Here is a 25,266-nt window from a genome sequence, read left to right on the forward strand (position 1 = left end):
ACACTAAAGCATGTGCACATCTTGATTGAACTCTTGGTCATAAGTTTGAGTGAAGTTTTTGCTTATCTTGAAAAGAAGATTTTTGAATGAAGTGAACCATCATATGAATTGGTTTAAAGATGGAGTTACATATTATTTGCTTGAGGACAAGCAAAGTTTTAAGTTTGGGGTTGTGATAACAGTTGAAAAACTGTTATTTTCATGATTAGAATTGACACTAAAAGCAACCTTTACACTTAGAAACTAGCTTGAAATCATGTTTTTCCTCATGTTTTTAGAAATAAGAGAGTTGGACAGGTTTATGCTTGATTTCAGTGTTTTTGTGCAGGTTTCAAGGTGAATTTGGTGAAAGAAGTGAAGAAGGAGAGAGATGAAATCAGAAAAGACAATAAAAAGTGCAAAAGGAGAAGCCGAAGTCACCGCTCAGCGGCAGTTTACCGCTGAGCGGCACTCAGGAGCTTGCGGGAGGTCCACTGAGGGGCAAAATGGCCGCTGAGGGGAGAAAACAAGTCACGCACTCACCGCTGAGCGGTAGTTTACCGCTGAGCGGCACTCTGGAAGTCACGTAAGGTCCGCTGAGGGGTAAAATGGCCGCTGAGGGGAGAAAACAAGTCACGCACTCACCGCTGAGCGGTAGTTTACCGCTGAGCGGCACTTTAATGGGCTTGGACTTGACTTTTTGTAATTTACGAATGATACATAAGCTTTAGGGTTTCCTAGGGTTAGGTATCTTTGGCAGAAACGAAGCAAACACTCTCTCTTCCACCCCTTGGGGTAGATTGGGAGATGGTGACAACTCTCCTCTTCTCTTTCACGGGTTTTTCTATCTCTTTCATTCTTTCATCATTGTTCATCTAGGTTCACCATGAATATGGTGAACTAAACTTTGTATGTTTGTTGGGGAATCAATGTAATCTTATGAAACTCTCATATATGGAATCTGTTTTTACATCTTTTAATTAAGACTTATGCTTTTTTTCATCATTAGTTAGGGTTTTTCCTCTTTGCTTAATGCTTGCATTGTTTAACTCATTCGATGCATGATTATTGGTTTTGTCGATACGGGCACGTACGGGGAAGTCTAGATCCGGGGAATTTCTCCCAATTTTATATTGGTTGTCATTAAGCTCCTGCACTTATGAACTGATCATTAGGAATGCTAGGAATTGTATGAACTCGTGATTAGGGAGAAGCCTTCTGGAAAGGTACATTAGAGAGTGGCATTAACAATGATGATTTGACTGTTGAATTCCTAAAAATATATGAGAGTGGATAAGATGAAATTGACCCCCAACAACATATTCATATCTATATTTCATTGAAAGTGTTTATCTTTTGCTTTTTGCCATTGATCAAAATTCATGCATACATGTTTATTTTCTGTCTTGCATCTTAAACCCCAAATATTTCGTTTGTAAGTCTTAGTTAATCAAGAAACCATATAACTAAACTAGGCCGTGAGTCCTTTGGGAAGAACGATACTTGGTCTAACCAAGTTTATTACTTGAACGATTCGGTCATACTTGCCGATTGAAAACAAGTTTGTGACATCATAATTTGGTGTTCATAAATTTGTCCATCAGCGTTTTCTACACATAAGTGACGACCTATACAAGCGTGGCCACAGCACACCCGTGTTAAAGTGTATATCGGCGGACGAAGCAGATTACGTCCTGCGTGAACTCCATACCGGGATCTGCAGCTTTCATTCAGGCAAACACACGCTCAGAGCGCGCGTACTACGCATAGGATATTACTGGGGTTTAATGTCTCAATAGGTCCCTATTTTTGTTCAGAATTTGAAATAGGTCCCTTTATTTTTTGGCGTCTCAATTAGGTCCTTATTTTTGTTAATTTGATGCAAATAAATCCTTTCCGTCAATTTCATCAAACGGCGTTAATGAATGTGTGACGTGGCCTTACACGTGTCAATACTGTCCTCAGGCCACGTCACACATTCATTAACGCCGTTTGATGAAATTGACGGAAAGGATTTATTTGCATCAAATTAACAAAAATAAGGACCCAATTGAGACGCCAAAAAATAAAGGGACCTATTTCAAATTCTGAACAAAAATAGGGACCTATTGAGACATTAAACCTATTACTGGCCAACGATCGACCAAGATTGTGAGACATTCGTCAGGAAATGTCTCTCATGTCAAGCACATGGTCATGACTTCCGCGTCCCTCCTGAAGAATTGCATGGCATCATCTCCCCATGGTCGTTCGCCCAATGGGGAATAGATATAGTTGGATCGTTACCGATCGCAAAAGCTCAAAATAAATTTCTCTTGGTGGCGGTCGACTACTTCACTAAATGGATAGAAGCCGAACCACTATCCGTAATCAGCGCCCAACCAGTACAGAAGTTCATCTGGCACTTGATATGCCGGTTCGGTCTGCCGCAAAAAATCATCACAGACAACGGCAGGCAATTCATTGAGAAAAGGTTAAACTTGGGGATTAAACATGTGACCAGCTCAGTAGAGCATCCACAAACTAATGGACAAGCAGAAGTCGCAAACAAAGCTTTGCTCACAGTATTGAAAAAATGACTTGGCGAGGCTAAAGGTTTATGGGTGGAAGAACTACCAGAAGTCCTATGGGCGTATAGATACACCCCACACGGATCCACCGGGGACACTCCATTTAATTTGACATACGACACTGATGTCATGCTCCCAATCGAGGTCGGAGAGCCGTCACTAAGAAGCAACATCACCGACATGACCCTTAATGATGAACAACTATAGATGAATCTCGACACGCTACCCGAGCGGCGAGAGGTCGCCACCGTTCGTGCAGCAGCCCAAAAAAGAATGCTTTCCCGCCGTTACAACACTAAAGTCAAGCCTAGAGCCTTCAAAAATGGCGATCTTGTGTGGCGGAAACGAGGAGAAGCAAGAAAAAACCGAGCGCACGGAAAACTAGCAGCCAACTTGGAAGGACCGTTCCGCATTACAGAGGACTTGATGAATGGGGCATACCGCCTTGAACTCCTCAATGGGCGAACTGTCCCCAACACTTGGAACGCCACTCACCTTAAATATTATTTCAGTTGAAGTTTATCATTTTCATGTTTATGACACATTATTTTTCTGCTTACAATAAGGAATGTCTTTTCCATTCTTCATTTATTTTATTCTCACATGTCGAGTCCCAGGGACAAATTTTACGAAACTGTTCGGCCTGATAAATGTTCGCCCTAAAACATCTAAACCATGGCACATAAGGATACACTCCTTCTGGCAGATGTTCACCCTAGAACATCCAAACCATGGCACATAGGGATACACTCCCTCTGGTAGATGTTCTTTCTCGAACACCCAGGTGCATTAGTCGAAGGGATACACTCCCACTGGTAAATGTTCACCCTAGAACACCCAGCAAATTTAATCTAAAAGATCACTCACAGGTCTTAACAACGTCTACCTCACACCAGTATGAGAACACTTTACTATTTACATCACAGTGATAACAAAACTACAACAAATATCTATTTCATAGGTAATCAGTATATAACGTCTTCCCAAGTCAATGCAAGACAAACAAATAAGCATCAAAGGTTCCAAACAAACAAATAAACATCAAAGGTTCATGGCCACGCCAAAATCCTACCACCTAATCTATTACAATATCTGGTGACCCAACAGCAGAACCTCTGGTAGCTTCAGCATTGGGTTCCTCAGCAGTAGTTACTCCAGCGTCGACACCTTCTTCGGGTTCCATGAAGTCATTTCTCGATATCTTCATCATTTAACACTTCAATCTTTTTATTTTTTCGTATGACTCATCAAATATTTCTTTACATCAAATTTAAACTTAGACAGTATATAGATATTCATCAAGTTCACGCCCAAAATATTTTTTCTTTCAACATTATAAAAATAATAGATCTAGTTGTTATAAAATTTAATTATATTTAGTCTTTTATATAACTACTTAACATTTATTCAATTATGATTTAAAACTTGATGAAAAAAATTATATTTGATATTAAAGAAAATAAAATATTTATGGTTTCGCCATTAAATTCATAATAATATTAAGTTTCTTTTATGTGAATATTTTTATGTTGCATATGCAATGTCTAGAGAAGTATATGTAGAACATTCAAGTGGATGCATTCATTAAGATGAGAGTTGCATTAAAATTGCATTAAATGAATTTCACCTAATTCGTTTCTTTTATCGTTAATCCAACTTGTTTATTTTCCTTAAGCAACAAATCTGACACTTTTCTGCCATTGTCACTTCCCTATTATGCAAAAATAATAAGTTGTTTCAAGTAGCAAGTGGCTCAAAGTGATTGGTTTTTAATGTAGCTTGACTTTAGGCATGAAATCGTTTAGACAAAAGGATAGTTTTTATTTATGAACATTCTCTGCAAAATATAAAAAATAAACAAAGTGAATAAATGGAAACATTCACACGCAGTTAATGATTGCAACATTCTTAGAGGATTCTATCATGTATATGATAGCTTTAATATGAGTTTTATTGTTTGAGCTTTCTTCTTAATGAACATGAAACGTAAGTTTTATGCATGCTAATGTTATCTAAGACTTAGATGAAAACTAATATTTATTCACATCACTTTATAACCTAACTAGGGTATTATCGTCTTAAATCTAAGATTACATTTTGACTTGGTTCCTCAAAGTTCAAGTAATATATAAATTGTTCTTCCTTCTAGCATAAAAGAGTATAGTTTCATTATGTATTATGCATGAGTTTTCGTAAAAGATTAGAAAATTAACTACATTAGTCTTATTGTATAAATTTGCTGCTTAGTTTTTCTAGCTATAACAGCAAAAGATGAATTTTTTTTTTCTCGGACTTGAATCAATTTATTTAGCATAAGTCATCCCTCTATTGTATCAACATGGTATTATATGCATTATTGAAGAGAGTATTAGTTTCAATCATTCAAAATTTAAAAATATTATCAATCATGCTTAATTGTGTCAATTTTTATAAAAATAAAAAATTCAAATGCATTTTACTTGATTGATACTTAATTCATCTTATTTTAATTCTTTATGTTTTTACAATTATAACAAAAATAGAAAATGAATTTATGGCAGACAATATGATTATTTACATTCAAAAAAATAAAAAATGAATTTTTTATTAACAATATAACTATTTATGTTGAAAAATGAATAATTCAAAATTTTAATTTTAATTCAACTGTAAAATTAATTTGACGAAACAAATGAGGACCTGAGAGATTTACCCCTCAAATATTCAAAATGACTATTTATCTTTTGAAAAAGTGACTTTCAAATTACATATTTCAGGAAAAAAAAAACAAGTTCTTCAAAATTTTCGGAATAAGATTTCTGAAATATGATTTCTTAGAACAGAATTTTCAGAACGCATGAAATATATCCGCAATGAGTTTTTTTTTTTCTCATTTTTTCTCATTCTTTTTCCTGTAATGTTCTCCCACTCTTTTTCAGAAGCTGTGATGGCAACAGTAACGGCCACAGTTGTAGCAGTAGTGGTATGATGCAATAATAAAGAATCTTTTTTTCTCTTACTGTAACGGCCACAGCTGTGATGGATGTATTATTTGATAAGATTATAATTAAATTATGATTTGCATTAAAGTATGTTGAAATCGATTCCAACTCTTTTTTTCATATCGATGAATTAATTGCAGCCTCAATGAAATTGAATCCAACTCTTTTATATGGATCATGAAATTGGTTCTACATTGCATGAGAATTAATTCTCTTCTATAGATCACTCTCTTTTTTTTATCTCCAACCAGAATTTGAAAATCATGGTTTTCTGAAGATGTAACCACACGAAATAACATTCCATTGAGAGTTGTTAATCATGAACCACGTAACAAGGATATAATTATATTTTCATCTCTATTACCCTCAAATCAAATCTACTCATCTGAAGATCCGAAAATTCTTACATCCCATTAATCATCTCCTTATCTCACTCTCAAATCTGCCAAAATCATTTCTTCCTTATCCTTAATTACAGTGTCTCATCCCAAAGGAACACAGCATAAATCTAAATGTGTAAAATCGAGTATACGTGAGCTCATTTTCTCATAAATTTAAACGATTCTTATCATTCTTTTTACAAAGTCTTGTTTATAATATTAACATCCTTTTCTAATTAGAGCATATTCAATTATGGAAATATCATAATCTTTAATAGCCAATCATATTTAGTACTTTAATTCATAATAATGAAAAATGTTTTTGAAGATTAAAAGTTAATAGATTATATGTAGCTAACCTTTGTTAATCTAGTTTTATTCCACAGTTAATTTAAATGCAAAAGTCAATTTCCTCTCTTTTTATAATTGTACTATAAAAGTATTGATTGTTTTAATCAATCCAAACACAATAGTTTATCTTAAAACAACTTTTCACTTGACTTATTTAAACATTATATAACAGTAACTGATTATATCTATACTCATTATTATTATAAGCTTTAAAAAGTAATCTATATTCAATTAATAAAATAATCTCTTGGATAATATATATAATCATTGGGCTATTTTCTGATACAAAACAAGTTGCTGAGAACCTTTTTTACCAGACATCCCCAATTGAATGAGCTGGCACATGCTTCATGTATTAACAGTTACAAAACTTCCAACCACATGGCAATAGGGAAGACAAATATAATACAAATACATGCCATGAAGAGTGTCCTCGTGCCTCATCATGAAGGAAGCTCACTGCTGTCATTAACGAAACCAAAATCCCCAAAAAGACCCTGCATCATGGAAGAAAATCAGACAATAAATTCTTATCCACTATGGTCCCTCAAAACTTCCGTAATAAATCAAGAAATAGGAGCATTAAATAAATTTACTCTCACTCATCACATCATTATATATTCATATTAGGCCCCAAAGAAAAAATAAACTTTTTCCACATCATTTCATCATCATATTCTAAGATAGCCAGAAGATGCTACCCCACAAATAATCAGGTCTCTAAATTCAATCCGAGAAAAATGTTACAAAAAATAGCCTCTACCGATGTCGTACATATAGCCGAACAAAAATGATCAAGATCATACCATGCTGTCATTGATTGCATATGCCACACAGTAGTGCTCCTGAAAATCAACAGTACAGAAAAAAAATTCAGATAGTAGTGGAAGAAATAAACGAGGAACTCTTCACTTTTGATGACAAAGCATGTGTTGATTGTGGGTCATGTCACCAATTGCTTGCATTAAACTTCTACCAGTGCCATAATATAGAAAATGATCAAAGTGTCCATATTATAACACCCCACCCCATAGTGAATTCAAAACTATATTCCAAATCAAGCAATTCAGAAATATTTCAAATTGTGTAATTCAAAGATATTTCAAAATTGATTAATTTGGAATTTACTTAATCTGTGCTATATTAAGATTACTCAATCCAAAACATAGTTCCAGATCACATAATCTGGAAATGTTCTGGATGGCCTAATCCAGAATACAGTTTTGAAAAAAAAAATTCCAGATTTCTAGATCCGTAACCACTAAGACAATAATACAAGCTTTCATAAACAACAGAATGTCTTCTTGGATGGATTGTTCCGGAACATGTAATCTGGAAGGTCTTTGACATGTTCCGAAAGGAATGAGGTTTTCTATTTAGGTAATGGATAAGGATATTTTAGTATATGCACTTCAGCTATGGGTTGCCAGAAGAAACTTTAGGGGTGGAGGAAGAAACTATGGACAAGTTTTTTCTACTATGACCTCTGATTCAATTGATTCCTAGATAAACACGAGGATACCCGCAGCTCACCCCCAATTCTAAAGAGAGAGCAAATCAACTCTGATCTAGTCCCGTCCTTCATAGCCCCAGAAAAATTTATAAGACAGTTTTATAGAACCTAACAGCAGGAATAAAAAAACGTCACCTGCATCATGTACCACTCTTCAAATTCATCAAACAACTCCAGCCGTTCGATCCTAACAGTAAAGTATGAAAAATTAGTTTATTTTGACATTACTTACAAAAACAACAGGTTAGCAATCAGAGTAGAAAAAAAAACATAAGAGGATGGGGAATCAGGGAAAAACTGCCTTCTGTACAAAGATATACTTTAATACGTAATAGAAATCAAATAGTCCCATGATAAGATACTGGTGGAACATTATAGGGTTAAAATCTTAATGGGAATAAAAGGCCAGACAAAAGGCCTCCATAATAAAGAAGCCAAGAAATGGAAACCACTTAAAGTCATAATTCCTTTCCTCATGCTTCATCACCTTTTGCATTAGTTCACTCTGACATTTGGAGAACTAGTCGTGTTAAATTTAATTTAGGTTTACAGTATTTTGTTACTTTTATTGATAATTATTCCAAATACACTTGGCTGTTTTTAATGAAAAATCATTGAGTTATTTTTTTTATATTCAATCTTTTTATAATGAAATTAAAACTCAGTTTGGGATTTCTATTTAAACTTTACTAAGTGATAATTGCCATGAATACCTTTCCCATTCTTTTAAACATTTTATGGCTTTCATGGCATTCTTCATCAAACTTCATGTGCTTATACATCTCAACAAAAAGGGGTGGTTGAGCCCAAGAATAGACATCATGTTGAAACAACTCGCACACTTTTTAATTCATGGTGAGGTTTCTCAACATTTTTGGAGTGATGTTATTCTTACTACATGTTATCTTATTAACCGTATGTCATCTTCAATTTTAAATAACAAAATTCCTTATTCTATTTTATTTCCTCATGCACCTCCACATCCCTTACCTATTAAAGTGTTTGGGTCTACATGTTTTATTCATCATTTTAGTCCTGGTCTTGTTAAGTTATCTCCTAGACCACACACAAATGTGTTATTTTAGGATTTACTTGATCACAAAAAGGACATAAGTGTTTCTCTCCTTCTCTTAACTGCTATTTTATTTCCCCATATGTCACCTTCAATGTTTAAGGGCCCTTCTTCTTCTTCTAATGTGTCTCTGTCTACTACATTAACATTCTTGTTATCTGTGATCCTCTAATTGTGTCTAGTCCACCATCAGTTGCTACTTAGATGCTAATTGGGTAGGATCTTCTTCTGATAGAAGATCTACTTCCAGGTATTATCTCCATTGGTGGTAACTTGATCTCTTGGAAGAACAAGAAACAAAGTATTGTGGCAAAATCTAGTGTAGGAGCATAATATAGATCTATGGCTCAGCCACTTGTGAACTTGTTTAGTTTAAACAATTTCTTAGAGTTACAATTTGGAAATGTCACTCAAATGACACTCAAATATAACCAAAATGAAATACTCTATTTGTTCATGTACGTAAAGAAAATCTTATTCAAATGTATTACTTTTATCGTTTTTATTTGTAATGATTTACAAATTTTAAGAGTGTTTTAATATACATCATTACTAAATCAGTGTGAGATTTGTCAAAGAAAAGATATTTGTTTGAATCCACTGAAGATCTTGACTTCTCCCACTTCATTGTTCCAATTTGTATTGCCACCAACCACATACTCAAGAGTTTACATAAATAATGTTTTAGAAACTGGATTGGACCTTAAATTGGTCAAGCCCCCAATTCATGGACTGATTGGTTTGACTCTCATTCAGAGCAGTGATGGAAAAGAAATATATTACACATGGATGTAAAGTAGCAAAACAAAAGCCAAATAACAGTGTAATACAAAGTAAATTTAGAATATAAAGGATGCATCTCACGGCATCAGTACTTTATTAGAATATTTAAGTATCTTAGATTACCTTTTAGAAGTCATTTCCATATTTCATTATATTTCCAGATTTATTTCCTTATTTAATTTTATTAAGATCAGAAGTCATTTCCATATTCCACTATATTTCTAGATTTATTTCTTGATTTGATTTATTATGATTGGAAGTCTATAATTAGAATAAGTGTGAATGTATTGTATTTTAAATCAACATTATAAACGATAACAGAGACCAACAGTGTCATGCATTGCATGTAACTGACTCACCAAGTGGTCAGGGTATTTGTTGTTGTTTGCTGTCTCTATTCTCTCTTTTCTTTCTCACTCTAAATCCACATAATTTCAACGAGATATGCAATACCTTCACTAAGATTTGTTTCATCACTATTCTACCACCATGTTCCCAAATATCAGGAGCTCCTCCCCGTTTCCATCATTAGTTCTTCCTGTTAGAACATTAGTCTTAGTAGTCAGCTTGGCCTTGAATTGGTAGTATGATCATTTGACCTCATTATCAACACTACAAGCTCCACTCTCATCCATCTTGGAGCTATGCAAACTTGCCGGAAATGTGTTATTTTTTCCTGAATAGACAGCAATGATCAGTGGCCACCATGGGCTGCAGTGACCAGATAGCTTGTGATAGTGGCAAGCAGTTTTCAGGTTTGAATTGTATGCCTTTTTTTTCAGTTTGTAGGAGATTTTTTTGGACATGCGTATGCTGGTCATGTACATCATCTCATTGACTTTTGCCTTACAGTACCAGTTTGGTCAGGCCCAGCCCCTATCTCCTCTGTTCACCACTTGTACATGGTTGGCTTCACTGGTGTGTTGTTTTGTTTAGTGATCAAAGTTTTCTCTGTTTATCTATTGATGTATTATGGCAGTTTCTTACCACTTCTTACTTTGTCTCTAGTTTTTCAATGTTTTAACTGAGGGAGAAATTTTGAATGTTTGTTGAGCAATAAGGAGTCATACCAGTGGAATGGAGACTTCTCCAACCAATGATCACTCCAATTGTGATTGTTTTCCCACATGAATCGTACTAGTAGTAACTTATGTGGGCACTCACACCAGCCTTATCAAGTCCAAGAGATGTAGTCTTGCTCTTATGCTTGTTCCACACCCAGGTTTTTATCCTAGACCGTCTGCCCCCATTCCTAGTCTCAGATGCAGTCCAGCCACAACTTTAGTCCAAGATGCTACCACCTGTCATCATGTTACATTATTATTTTATTTTGTAGTGAATGTGTAGTCTTAAAAATGACAAGCTTAAAGCTTAGTGTGCTTTAATTTGAAGAGAAGTGTCACAATATCTAGAAAATAAATCATGACTTTTTTATTTTTTATTTTTTTGTACCTTATAACGTTTAGAGTATCTTTGATGATCATTATGAATGGTTTTCATATATCATTATATTTCCTTAATTGTTTCGTTATTTGATTGATATAATGATTTGCAAACATAAAATAAAGGTTAAATCTGTACCACAATGTATCCCACCAATATAAATAAGAAATTTTATTTATTGGTGGTCTCTTCGATCTCTTATACCTCCTGTTTCTACCTAAGTCGCCATAATTTCATCAGAAAACTTAGTAATGGCAGTAAAATCCTAATGTTAATTTTTTTCTTTGGTGCCTCCAGGCACACCCAACGATGTTATTTGTAAAAGAACCTTGAGAAAAGCACGCCACAAAATCTAGTTGTTATTGTGGGAGAGTCCAAATCCTTATAATCCCGACACTAGAATATACTTCCATTGTGGGATTGCTGGCAAACACTGCAATGCTGACATCACTGCTGACATTGCTTATTTGAAGCTAAGAGGCGTGATAAAAGGGTCCGATACAAAATTATATGAACCTAGAGAGAACCACAACACAACAAAAGCTAGTTGTTGTAGTTGGAAATTCCAAGTTGATAGGAACCACACCACATACACAATAGAATCCCATACTCAATTAATAGAAATCAGCGTTTAGGAATAAATGGAACAATCGAAAATATGAAGTGTGAAAAGTAGAATAGTGAAAATTCACTGTTATTATAAAACAGAAAACTCAGAAGGTTCAAGACCCTCTGCCCAGAGCCTCGCTCCTGAGAAGAATCGTAATAATTCTTCTCCTCCCACTCCACCGAAAAACCCAAAGCGTGTCCCCCCTCACAGCCTACACCTCATAATATATAACAAACCATTTTCTCTCTCTTCTAACTAACACAATTCCCTCACAAAGCCACGTCACCCTTTTCTCTCCTCTTATAAACTCTGCCCCACCTATTTTTATTATCTCTTGGGTACGTATCAATGCCTTCTTCATGAACTAAAGCCTTGTCCTCAAGGCTAAACTCTGGAAACTGACTTCGAATATTTATTTCATCTTCCCAAGTGGCTTCATCTGCATTCTGCTCTCTCCATTGAACCAGTACCTGTTTCTTAGTTTCTCCTCTTTTGTTGTAGTTCCTAGTGGCTAAGATGGCCGTGGGAACTAATATTTCAGCTCTGTCATCCTCTAACCCGGTAGAGAGAGCCTCCTCAACCTTATACTTGCCCACCGCTTTCTTCAGCAAAGATACATGAAAAACAGGATGAATTTTTGAAGTAGGTGGTAATTTCAGACGATATGCCACCTCTCCTACTTTCTCCTCTACTTCAAATGGTCCATAGTATTTAGCACTTAATTTATGATTAATTCTGCTCATGACCGACTGCTGTCTATTCTGTTTCAACTTCAAAAACACAAGATCTCCCACCGAAAAATATCTTTCCCTTCGATGCTTATTAGCTTGAATCATCATTCTGTCTTGGGCACGTAATAAATGAGACTTCAACTGTCTCAATGCTTCATCCCTCTCTAGAAGATCCTTTTGAACAGCTGCTACCCTCACCTCTCCTTGAACCACCTGTACAATCTTAGGAGGAAGTCTTCCGTACACCGCTTCAAAAGGAGTAATTTTTGTGGAACTGTGATAAGTGGTATTAAACCACAACTCTGCCCACGGCATCCAGATCACCCACGTCTTGGGTTGATCAGTAATAAAACATCTGAGGTAAGTCTCCAGACATCTATTAGTTACCTCAGTCTGTCCATCCGATTGCGGATGATACGCCGTGCTCATTTTCAGCTTTGTTCCTTGCATCTTAAAGAGCTCTCTCCAAAACAAGCTCATGAATATCGGATCCCTATCACTCACCACCGAATTCGGTATTCCATGCAGCCTTACTATTTCTTTTACAAAAATCTCAGCCAATGACTTTGCCGTATAAGGATGTTTAAGGGGAACAAAATGGCAGTATTTTGTTAAACGATCCACCACTACCAAAACGGCTTCAAAGCCTTTAGACCGGGGCAATCCAGTAATGAAATCCATACTGATATCCTCCCAAACTCTTTCTGGAATCTGTAAAGGCTGTAATAAACCATTAGGGGCTGCTGTTATATATTTCTGCCTCTGACATGTATCACAGGCTTGGACAAATTGTTGGACATCTTTTTTCATTCCTTTCCAGTACACATTGGCTGCAATCCTTCTGTAGGTTCGATAAAACCCTGAGTGACCCCCTTGCAGAGTAGAGTGAGCTTCTTCCAATAACCTATTGACCCACACAGATTTCTCCGGTATCACTAAGCGATCTTGATAATATAAAACGCCTTGTTTATATTCATATCCCACATAAACCTGTCCAGCCTTTATTTCTTCTATTATCTTCTTCAATTTATCATCAACATGTACCGCTGCATTAAGCTCTTGCCAATCTAACCAAACTGGAAAAGAGACCATGCTCTTCATTTCCCCTTCATCTCTACTTCGGGATAGAGCATCTGCCCCCTGATTTTCTTTGCCTGGCTTATAAACAATCTCAAAATTATAGCCTAATAGTCTAGCCAACCAATTTTGTTGTCCACCTGTCGTTATCCTTTGCTGCATTAATTGCTTAAGACTCTTCTGGTCTGAAAAAACAGTAAATTTGCGACCCAAAAGATAAGGCCTCCAGTGTTGGATAGCCAATGCCACTACCATCAACTCTCTTTCGTAGGCTGACTTCGTCAAATTGCGTGAACTCAAGGCCTTGCTATAGTACGCCACAGGTCTTTTTCCTTGCATTAGGATTGCTCCAATCCCTGTCCCAGATGCATCACATTCCAGGATGAACTCTTCTTCAAAATTTGGGAGCCTTAACACTGGTGCTGATGTGACCCTTTGTTTGAGTTCATCAAATGCTTCTTGAGCTCGTTCATTCCACCCAAATCCATCCTTTCTAGTCAACTCTGTTAGTGGTTTAGCTATCTTACCATAATCTTTTATAAACTTACGATAATAGCCTGTAAGACCCAAAAATCCACGAACTCCCTTTACGTTCTTGGGAATTGGCCACTCTAACACACTATTAACCTTTGCTGGGTCCACCGCAACTCCATGTATGGAAATAATATGTCCCAAATACTCCACCTTCTCATGGCCAAACAAACATTTTTCCTTGTTCGCAAATAATTGGTGATCCCTCAACACTTCTAACACCTTTTCAAGCAACTGCATATGCTCTTCCCAACTGTTGCTATACACGAGTATATCATCAAAAAACACTAATACCCCTCGCCTCAACAGCGTTCGAAAAACTTCATTCATGAGAGCTTGGAATGTCGATGGGGCGTTCATAAGTCCAAAGGGCATCACGAGGTACTCATAGTGACCCTCATGGGTTCGGAATGCTGTCTTTGCAATGTCTTCCTCCCTCATTCTGACTTGATGATATCCTGAACGAAGGTCCAATTTAGAAAAATATTTGGCTCCATGCAACTCATCCAATAACTCCTCAATAACTGGTATTGGAAATTTATTTGGAATAGTGACCTTGTTCAAAGCTCTATAATCAACACACATGCGCCATTTGTTATTTTTCTTCTTCACCAAAATGACTGGGCTCGAGTAAGCACTCTGGCTATGCCTGATATGACCCACTTCCATCAACTCTTGCACTTGTCTCTCAATTTCATTCTTCTGATGATACGCATATCTGTAAGGCCTCACGTTAATAGGTTCTTGTCCTGGTTTGAGATGAATTTTGTGTTCCTTTACACGTCTAGGGGGTAGCCCCTTAGGTTCTTCAAACACATCTTTGAAATACTGCAGCAAGTGATTTAAGACGCTTCGTTGCTCTGGACCCAACTCCGCAACTTCCATCTTCTCTTTTTCCTCCAACACCCCACACACTGAAATTAACAATGAATCCCCATGAGGGGCTCCTCTTAGCAGTTTCTCTCCTTGCTGAGTCTGGATCTTCATTTGCTGTTTTTTCCAGTCCACAGTGGTCTCTCCCAACGTCGTTAACCACGACATCCCCAATATCACGTCCATGTCCTCCAAATCGAAGAGAAAAGCATCAATTTCAAACTCACCATCATCAATCCTTACTTTGATACCTCGACAAATCCCTTGAGTCTCGGATTTGTGCCCATCTCCCATCAGAATCTTCATTTGCTTGGTTCTTTCCCACTGCCAACCCAAAGCTTCCACAAGTTTTCGTGAAATAAAATTGTGCGTGGCTCCGCTGTCGACCAAGAACAACATCGGAATCTCCCCGATCAGACCCCGTAACTTCATAGTCCTCGGTTGATCATTTCGGTCTCTCGTGAGAGAATAGAGATTTAACGTTGTACATTCTGCCACCACCTCATCTTCGTCATCCCTCTCCTCATTTTCCTCTTCATCTCCTTCGCATTCAACTTGGATTTCCTCATTCACCATGACCACCCTTAGCTGCTTAATAGGACATTGATGAAGGGGACCGTACACCCCACCGCATTTGAAACACAAGCCCTTTTGTTTTCGGTCGAGAAGTTCTTGATAAGAAAGATGATTTGCTCCTCTATCACGTGACCCCCCTTTATTCTTTGCACCCCAATCCTTCTGAACACTTGGGCCAGGCCCATTTCCTCCCCAACTTCCCCCATTTTGTTTTGGCCCAGTTTTTCCCACCACAGTTGAAATGGGTCGATGCCCTACTTGATACCTATCCCCTCGAGACTCTCCCCTTCCCTGCCATATTTTATTTCTCCCTGATATCTCCACATCAATGGCGCGAGCTACATTCATCATGCGACCCCTGGACATAGGATGTGCCACGTGCAAGCTTCGTATTCTCGCACGTATTTCATACTTCAGCCCTTGTGTAAAATAAGAAAAATATTGTTCATCGGGCATTCGTGGCACCTGAGCAATGAGACACTCAAAACTTATAATATAGTCTTCAATACTTCCTATTTGTTTTAGGGCAGCCAATTGATCATAAATACTCCCTTCTCCTCGGCCTCCATATCGCTCCAGCATCTCTCGTTTCAAATCTTCCCAAGTTAACTCATCATATTCATTTAATAACGCATGGAAAAAGTGAATCGTGCTTCCTTCCATACACAGTTGTGCGAGATTCACCCGGACTGCCTCTCGTGTCTCTTGTACGTTAAAATAAACTTCAGCTCTTGCTATCCACCCCGCTGGGTCTTCTCCATAGAATGGTGGTAATTCTATCTTCTTCATCGATTGCCGAAATTCGGCTAAATCGTCTCCCTCGAGTTGTCTCATACTTTTCGTTCTCTGCGTATTCACCGATCCTGACCCCAACTCTTCGTTTTCCCCCTCATTCATATTAGTGAACTTCGAAATTAAGTGAAGGAGCTTTGATTGATTCTCAGCGGCTTCTCGGCGTAAGGTTACGATCTGTTCTGCTGAATCCTTACGCAGCTTCTCCAAGTTGGTTTGACTTTGCAACAATTGTGCCACAAGCTCCTCAACTACCGCTTTGAGTTTAGCGACCTCACCCACAACAAGATCTGCCTCATTCTCCTCACCCGCTAGCTCTCCTTGGACATTGTTCTTTCTTGGTGGCATGATCTCCGATCGGGAAATATTGATCCGGCAGGTCGGACCAATTAATAGAAATCAGCGTTTAGGAATAAATGGAACAATCGAAAATATGAAGTGTGAAAAGTAGAATAGTGAAAATTCACTGTTATTATAAAACAGAAAACTCAGAAGGTTCAAGACCCTCTGCCCAGAGCCTCGCTCCTGAGAAGAATCGTAATAATTCTTCTCCTCCCACTCCACCGAAAAACCCAAAGCGTGTCCCCCCTCACAGCCTACACCTCATAATATATAACAAACCATTTTCTCTCTCTTCTAACTAACACAATTCCCTCACAAAGCCACGTCACCCTTTTCTCTCCTCTTATAAACTCTGCCCCACCTATTTTTATTATCTCTTGGGTACGTATCAATATTTCCCGATCGGAGATCATGCCACCAAGAAGGAACAATGTCCAAGGAGAGCCAGCGGGTGAGGAGAATGAGGCAGATCTTGTTGTGGGGGAGGTCGCTAAACTCAAAGCAGTAGTCGAGGAGCTTGTGGCGCAATCGTTGCAAAGTCAAACCAACTTGGAGAAGCTGCGTAAGGATTCAGCAGAACAGATCGTCACCTTACGCCGAGAAGCCGCTGAGAATCAATCAAAGCTCCTTCACTTAATTTCGAAGTTCACTAATATGAATGAGGGGGAAAACGAAGAGTTGGGGTCAGGATCGGTGAATACGCAGAGAACGAAAAGTATGAGACAACTCGAGGGGGACGATTTAGCTGAATTTCGGCAATCGATGAAGAAGATAGAATTACCACCATTCTATGGAGAAGACCCAGCGGGGTGGATAGCAAGAGCTGAAGTTTATTTTAACGTACAAGAGACACGAGAGGCAGTCCGGGTGAATCTCGCACAACTGTGTATGGAAGGAAGCACGATTCACTTTTTCCATGCGTTATTAAATGAATATGATGAGTTAACTTGGGAAGATTTGAAACGAGAGATGCTGGAGCGATATGGAGGCCGGGGAGAAGGGAGTAGTTATGATCAATTGGCTGCCCTAAAACAAATAGGAAGTATCGAAGACTATATTATAAGTTTTGAGTGTCTCATTGCTCAGGTGCCACGAATGCCCGATGAACAATACTTTTCTTATTTTACACAAGGGCTGAAGTACGAAATACGTGCGAGAATACGAAGCTTGCACGTGGCACATCCTATGTCCAGGGGTCGCATGATGAATGTAGCTCGCGCCATCGATGTGGAGATATCAGGGAGAAATAAAATATGGCAGGGAAGGGGAGAGTCTCGAGGGGATAGGTATCAAGTAGGGCATCGACCCATTTCAACTGTGGTGGGAAAAACTGGGCCAAAACAAAATGGGGGAAGTTGGGGAGGAAATGGGCCTGGCCCAAGTGTTCAGAAGGATTGGGGTGCAAAGAATAAAGGGGGGTCACGTGATAGAGGAGCAAATCATCTTTCTTATCAAGAACTTCTCGACCGAAAACAAAAGGGCTTGTGTTTCAAATGCGGTGGGGTGTACAGTCCCCTTCATCAATGTCCTATTAAGCAGCTAAGGGTGGTCATGGTGAATGAGGAAATCCAAGTTGAATGCGAAGGAGATGAAGAGGAAAATGAGGAGAGGGATGACGAAGATGAGGTGGTGGCAGAATGTACAACGTTAAATCTCTATTCTCTCACGCGAGACCGAAATGATCAACCGAGGACTATGAAGTTACGGGGTCTGATTGGGGAGATTCCGATGTTGTTCTTGGTCGACAGCGGAGCCACGCACAACTTTATTTCACGAAAACTTGTGGAAGCTTTGGGTTGGCAGTGGGAAAGAACCAAGCAAATGAAGATTCTGATGGGAGATGGGCACAAATCCGAGACTCAGGGGATTTGTCGAGGTCTCAAAGTAAGGATTGATGATGGTGAGTTTGAAATTGATGCTTTTCTCTTCGATTTGGAGGACATGGACATGATATTGGGGATGTCGTGGTTAACGACGTTGGGAGAGACCACTGTGGATTGGAAAAAACAGCAAATGAAGATCCAGACTCAGCAAGGAGAGAAAATGCTAAGAGGGGCCCCTCATGGGGATTCTTTGTTAATTTCAGTGTGTGGGATATGGGAGGAAAAAGAGAAGATGGAAGTTGCAGAGTTGGGTCCAGAGCAACGAAGCGTCTTAAATCACTTGCTGCAGTATTTCAAAGATGTGTTTGAAGAACCTAAGGGGCTACCCCATAGACGTGTAAAGGAACACAAAATTCATCTCAAACCAGGACAAGAACCTATTAACGTGAGGCCTTACAGATATGCGTATCATCAGAAGAATGAAATTGAGAGACAAGTGCAAGAGTTGATGGAAGTGGGTCATATCAGGCATAGCCAGAGTGCTTACTCGAGCCCAGTCATTTTGGTGAAGAAGAAAAATAACAAATGGCGCATGTGTGTTGATTATAGAGCTTTGAACAAGGTCACTATTCCAGATAAATTTCCAATACCAGTTATTGAGGAGTTATTGGATGAGTTGCATGGAGCTAAATATTTCTCTAAATTGGACCTTCGTTCAGGATATCATCAAGTCAGAATGAGGGAGGAAGACATTCCAAAGACAGCATTCCGAACCCATGAGGGTCACTATGAGTACCTCGTGATGCCCTTTGGACTTATGAACGCTCCATCGACATTCCAAGCTCTCATGAATGAAGTTTTTCGAACGCTGTTAAGACGAGGGGTATTAGTGTTTTTTGATGATATACTCGTGTATAGCAACAGTTGGGAAGAGCATATGCAGTTGCTTGAAAAGGTGTTAGAAGTGTTGAGGGATCACCAATTATTTGCGAACAAGGAAAAATGTTTGTTTGGCCATGAGAAGGTGGAGTATTTGGGACATATTATTTCCATACATGGAGTTGCGGTGGACCCAGCAAAGGTTAATAGTGTGTTAGAGTGGCCAATTCCCAAGAACGTAAAGGGAGTTCGTGGATTTTTGGGTCTTACAGGCTATTATCGTAAGTTTATAAAAGATTATGGTAAGATAGCTAAACCACTAACAGAGCTTACTAGAAAGGATGGATTTGGGTGGAATGAACGAGCTCAAGAAGCATTTGATGAGCTCAAACAAAGGGTCACATCAGCACCAGTGTTAAGGCTCCCAAATTTTGAAGAAGAGTTCGTCCTGGAATGTGATGCATCTGGGACAGGGATTGGAGCAATCCTAATGCAAGGAAAAAGGCCGGTGGCGTACTATAGCAAGGCCTTGAGTTCACGCAATTTGACGAAGTCAGCCTACGAAAGAGAGTTGATGGCAGTGGCATTGGCTATCCAACACTGGAGGCCTTATCTTTTGGGTCGCAAATTTACTGTTTTTTCAGACCAGAAGAGTCTTAAGCAACTAATGCAGCAAAGGATAACGACAGGTGGACAACAAAATTGGTTGGCTAGACTATTAGGCTATAATTTTGAGATTGTTTATAAGCCAGGCAAAGAAAATCAGGGGGCAGATGCTCTATCCCGAAGTAGAGATGAAGGAGAAATGAAGAGCATGGTATCTTTTCCAGTTTGGTTAGATTGGCAAGAGCTTAATGCAGCGGTACATGTTGATGATAAATTGAGGAAGATAATAGAAGAAATAAAGGCTGGACAGGTTTATGTGGGATATGAATATAAACAAGGCGTTTTATATTATCAAGATCGCTTAGTGATACCGGATAAATCTGTGTGGGTCAATAGGTTATTGGAAGAAGCTCACTCTACTCTGCAAGGGGGTCACTCAGGGTTTTATCGAACCTACAGAAGGATTGCAGCCAATGTGTACTGGAAAGGAATGAAGAAAGATGTCCAACAATTTGTCCAAGCCTGTGATACATGTCAGAGGCAGAAATATATAACAGCAGCCCCTAATGGTTTATTACAGCCTTTACAGATTCCAGAAAGAGTTTGGGAGGATATCAGTATGGATTTCATTACTGGATTGCCCCGGTCTAAAGGCTTTGAAGCAGTTTTGGTAGTGGTGGATCGTTTAACAAAATATTGCCATTTTGTTCCCCTTAAACATCCTTATACGGCAAAGTCATTGGCTGAGATTTTTGTAAAAGAAATAGTAAGGCTGCATGGAATACCGAATTCGGTGGTGAGTGATAGGGATCCGATATTCATGAGCTTGTTTTGGAGAGAGCTCTTTAAGATGCAAGGAACAAAGCTGAAAATGAGCACGGCGTATCATCCGCAATCGGATGGACAAACCGAGGTAACTAATAGATGTCTGGAGACTTACCTCAGATGTTTTATTACTGATCAACCAAAGACGTGGGTGATTTGGATACCGTGGGCAGAGTTGTGGTTTAATACCACTTATCATAGTTCCACAAAAATTACTCCTTTTGAAGCGGTGTACGGAAGAATTCCTCCTAAGATTGTCCAGGTGGTTCAAGGAGAGGTGAGGGTAGCAGCTGTTCAAAAGGATCTTCTAGAGAGGGATGAAGCACTGAGACAGTTGAAGTCTCATTTATTACGTGCCCAAGACAGAATGATGATTCAAGCTAATAAGCATAGAAGGGAAAGACATTTTTCGGTGGGAGATCTTGTGTTTTTGAAGTTGAAACAGAATAGACAGCAGTCGGTCATGAGCAGAATTAACCATAAATTAAGTGCTAAATACTATGGACCATTTGAAGTAGAGGAGAAAGTAGGAGAGGTGGCATATCGTCTGAAATTACCACCTACTTCAAAGATTCATCCTGTTTTTCATGTATCTTTGCTGAAAAAAGCGGTGGGCAAGTATAAGGTTGAGGATGCTCTCCCTACCGGGTTAGATGATGACAGAGCTGAAATATTAGTTCCCACGGCCATCTTAGCCACTAGGAACTACACCAAAAGAGGAGAAACTAAGAAGCAGGTACTGGTTCAATGGAGAGAGCAGAATGCAGATGAAGCCACTTGGGAAGATGAAATAAATATTCGAAGTCAGTTTCCAGAGTTTAGCCTTGAGGACAAGGCTTTAATTCATGAAGAAGGCATTGATACGTACCCAAGAGATAATAAAAATAGGTGGGGCAGAGTTTATAAGAGGAGAGAAAAGGGTGACGTGGCTTTGTGAGGGAATTGTGTTAGTTAGAAGAGAGAGAAAATGGTTTGTTATATATTATGAGGTGTAGGCTGTGAGGGGGGACACGTTTGGTTTTCGGTGGAGTGAGAGGAGAAGAATTATTACCATTCTTCTCAGGAGCGAGGCTCTGGGCAGAGGGTCTGGAACCACACCTCATACACAATAGAATCCCATACTCAATCGTATCCCATACTCAAGAGGAGTGTTTGAAACACTCTTATAGGCTAAAATTTATTGGAAATTATAAAATCAGGAGGGTTACTCAATAAGTTGTGGGATCCACCAAATTTTGTAATTTCCAACAAATTTCAATCATTGAGAGGGTTCAAAAGGATGTGTTAGAGAATGTATTCCTAGCATTGCTTTATATTTTAATGCTCACTGTATAAGATAGATAAATACGTATAAGCACATAAGTGAAAAGTCAATATCACTAAACGACCATGTATCAAGTACCAACTATTAGTTAGTTGCCTCTAGGAACAAAACACCAGCAAACACAGCTTTTGTAAATCTAATACACAGGCTCCCAGGTTCTATCATAGTACCTGCGTCTCTCCTGAGCATCAATAAAATCATTGTAAACTCTCAGCATGTCCCACGCAACAGATTTCTGACGCCCACACATAAAACAAACAGAAAGTATGTTATTATGTTAATCATATACTATAAATACAAATGAAGACCACATCATGTTATATAAAATTGAAAACAGCATCAATATTATTACTTGAAATGGAAAAAAAAAGTGAAATATATGAACAGTAAGAATTCTGAAAATGTGCTTCTAATATGACAGTTTATGCAATCCATCACACCAAGAGAATAAAAATAGCAGCAAAGTGGCATTAAGTCCCCTGGGAGCCACTTGATCCCAGGATCAAATATCTGCTATGCCCATTTCTGCACTTCAGCCTACAATCCCTCTCCCAATCAAATCACAACCCTTGCAAGTAAAAAACTTGAATTCGGAGAACATATTTTGTTACGTATCCAAGTGGGAGACGTAATTAAATACGATCACACTAGGTAGAAAAGACAATGAACAAATGATAATGGATGAATGAATTTCTTTTATTGATGGTAATATCTGAATAAACAAAAGTAAACAATAATTGGGAACATAACCTCCTTTAATTACTTGGGAGCATAACCTCCCTCACATGACACATAGCCGCCAGTCAACAAAACTCAATAATCAAAAACATGCCCTAAACAATAGCATCTAGCTTTATTTATATTAAATATTCCCCCATAATATAATTCTATTTACTATAATTAACTTATACCGAATAATTTCCTAGAATATAATTCTATTTACTATAATTAACTTATACTGAATATTTCCCTAGGATATAATTCTATTTACTATAATTAACTTATACTGAATATTTCCCTAGGATATAGCTCTATTTACTATAATTAACTTATATTAAATATTTTCCTAGGATATGGCCTTATTTACTATAATTATTTCCCGCCCATCCTAATCGTTGTCCCAGTTAGGATAGTCACTCTTCAATCGGCTCTAGCTCTTCACCGCCTTCTGTTCGGCTTGCTTCCCCCTATATCCTACCGTTCGGCTCCAACTCTTCACCACCTTCCACCGTTCGGCTTGCTTCCTCCTGTCTCCTACCGTTCGAACTCCAGCTCTTCACCGCCTTCCACCATTCGGCTTGCTTCCCTTTTGCCTCCTACCGTTCGGCTCCCCTGCCTTCTATCCTATCACCCAGTATCCTATCATATTCCCTAATAGAAGTGCAAATAATATGTCTATACTTCTCTGATAGTGTATATCATGTATAGGTCCTACTGTGAGTAGCATGGACAAGCAAGTAGTTTAGAGCTACTCCTTTGTTAGTTATAACAGTTGTTGAGTTACTTGCAACAGCAGTCAGTCTGTTAGACCCGAGCTCTACCCATGTACCTTACGGTAAACACAAATCAACGGCAATGAAATCATTGATATTATTCTCTTTTTCCAAATTCTATAATCTTTGTTAGATATATTATATCTTTTATCTTTTAGTTATTTGTTATTATTTCTCATTTGTATTTTGGGCTTAGCCCATATTTCTTTTATTATAAATAGAGAACCCTATGTGTGTATTTTACACTAAGGGAGATTAATCCAAATATAGTTTTTCATTATATTCAACATGGTATCAGAGCAAGTTCTCTGATCCTCTTCTGGTGGTCTCTGCTGTCTGTCGGCGGTCGGCCGTCATGGCCGCCGGCAGCCCCTAAAATCTCAGTGGGCAGTTCATTTTTTCTTCTTAAAATCTCTGCCACAGTCAGCACCAGTCCAGACCCAGTGTGCCACTGTTGTCGCAGCCACTTTCCGCTGCCGTCGCTGCTAACTCCGGCCACCGTCGCCGCCGGCCGTCGTCACAGTTTCGACCGGTGACCAGCGGATCTGAAGCGTCTCCTCGAGCGACGGCCAACCCCGCCGGAGTGATGACCAGACTCCTCACCACGCACCTCAACGCGCCTCCACGCGCCGCTTCTTCTCGGCCAGTCTCGGTCGCGTGTTCTGCACGCGCCACCTTCCCGGTGTCGGAGTTTCACCGCGTCACTGCAGATCGTCTCGCCGGAGCTTCTTGAATGTGTTTTGGTTCCTGTTTCTCCGTTTTGTTGGCTTGGGCTCATACCTAGGGTTTTCTCCCTCACGTTTTTGGAACCCTAAGTCCCTTTGATATCCGCGCCGTTTGCCGCTGTTCGGCCGTTTGCCGCTGTATGCTTCCAACCACTGTAGGCCCCCATCACCTCGTTAGTTAGTGATGGCAATCCCTGTAGTTTTGTCGCTTCCAACCACTATAGGCCCCATCAGTGATGGCAATTTAGTCCCTGCAGTTTTATAGCTGTCAACCGCCGTTGCAGTCGCTACCGTCTCAAAAAGACGCAACTGCGGCAGTTCTTCTTGGGCTAGAGTTTAGCCCGATCTTCTTGTGATACACTGCTAAGTATCACCACTTGGGAGTTGTCCAGCAAAGAATTTTGGACCTCCAACATATCTTTGGATCTTTGATGCCTCTGTTTCAGCATTGTAGCTTAATATTTTGTTTTGTTTTAGTGGTCCAACAACTGTGATATTCCACATTTCTGCCCTTCACACTAAGGGGGAGTACGTTTCCAAGACACTGCAAGTCACATATATATGGGTGTAGTCCCTGCAGTTTTGTAGATTTCAGCTACTACTGTTGATCCCGTCACCCAGCCATCATTGATGAGGATTTAGTGTAGTCCCTGCAGTTTTGTAGCTCTTAGCTTTCAGCTACCACTGTTGATCCCGTCACTCATCCATCATTGATTGGGAATCAGTCCTTGCAGATTGTCATTGTCCACCACTGCTTTCCTTCATCCACTTTTGAAGTTGAAGTTTCACAAGCTACTGTTAGTCCATCTATGTTTGCCTCACACTCTTGAAGACAAATCATCTAGTTCAACACTGAGTTCATCTATTCCAAGCTTAGTTCATACAATTTGTATGCTCCAGCTTGAGGGGGAGTGTTAGATATATTATATCTTTTATCTTTTAGTTAATTTGTTATTATTTCTCATTTGTATTTTAGGCTTAGCCCAT

The 25,266-nt window shown here is 38.8% G+C and overlaps 1 protein-coding gene across 3 annotated transcripts in view; it reads right to left on the reverse strand.

Annotated features, from left to right (window-relative positions):
* Positions 1 to 6,492: 6,492 nt before the first annotated feature.
* Positions 6,493 to 25,266, reverse strand: part of SBI1 (Leucine carboxyl methyltransferase) — a 36,265-nt gene continuing 17,491 nt past the window's right edge. For all 3 annotated transcript variants that reach the window (XM_047324959.2, XM_047324955.2, XM_088092909.1), the window contains 4 exons: positions 22,232 to 22,296; positions 7,910 to 7,961; positions 7,068 to 7,106; positions 6,493 to 6,758 (listed from right to left, as the gene is read on the reverse strand). In XM_047324959.2, coding sequence (XP_047180915.1) covers positions 6,705 to 6,758; positions 7,068 to 7,106; positions 7,910 to 7,961; positions 22,232 to 22,296 — 210 coding nt within the window. In that variant the 3' untranslated portion in view covers positions 6,493 to 6,704. The remainder of the gene's footprint in view (positions 6,759 to 7,067; positions 7,107 to 7,909; positions 7,962 to 22,231; positions 22,297 to 25,266) is intronic.

Source organism: Vigna umbellata, chromosome 6 (genome assembly GCF_029865625.1).
Source record: "Vigna umbellata cultivar VRB3 chromosome 6, Vumbellata_1.0, whole genome shotgun sequence".
Taxonomy (NCBI): domain Eukaryota; kingdom Viridiplantae; phylum Streptophyta; class Magnoliopsida; order Fabales; family Fabaceae; genus Vigna; species Vigna umbellata.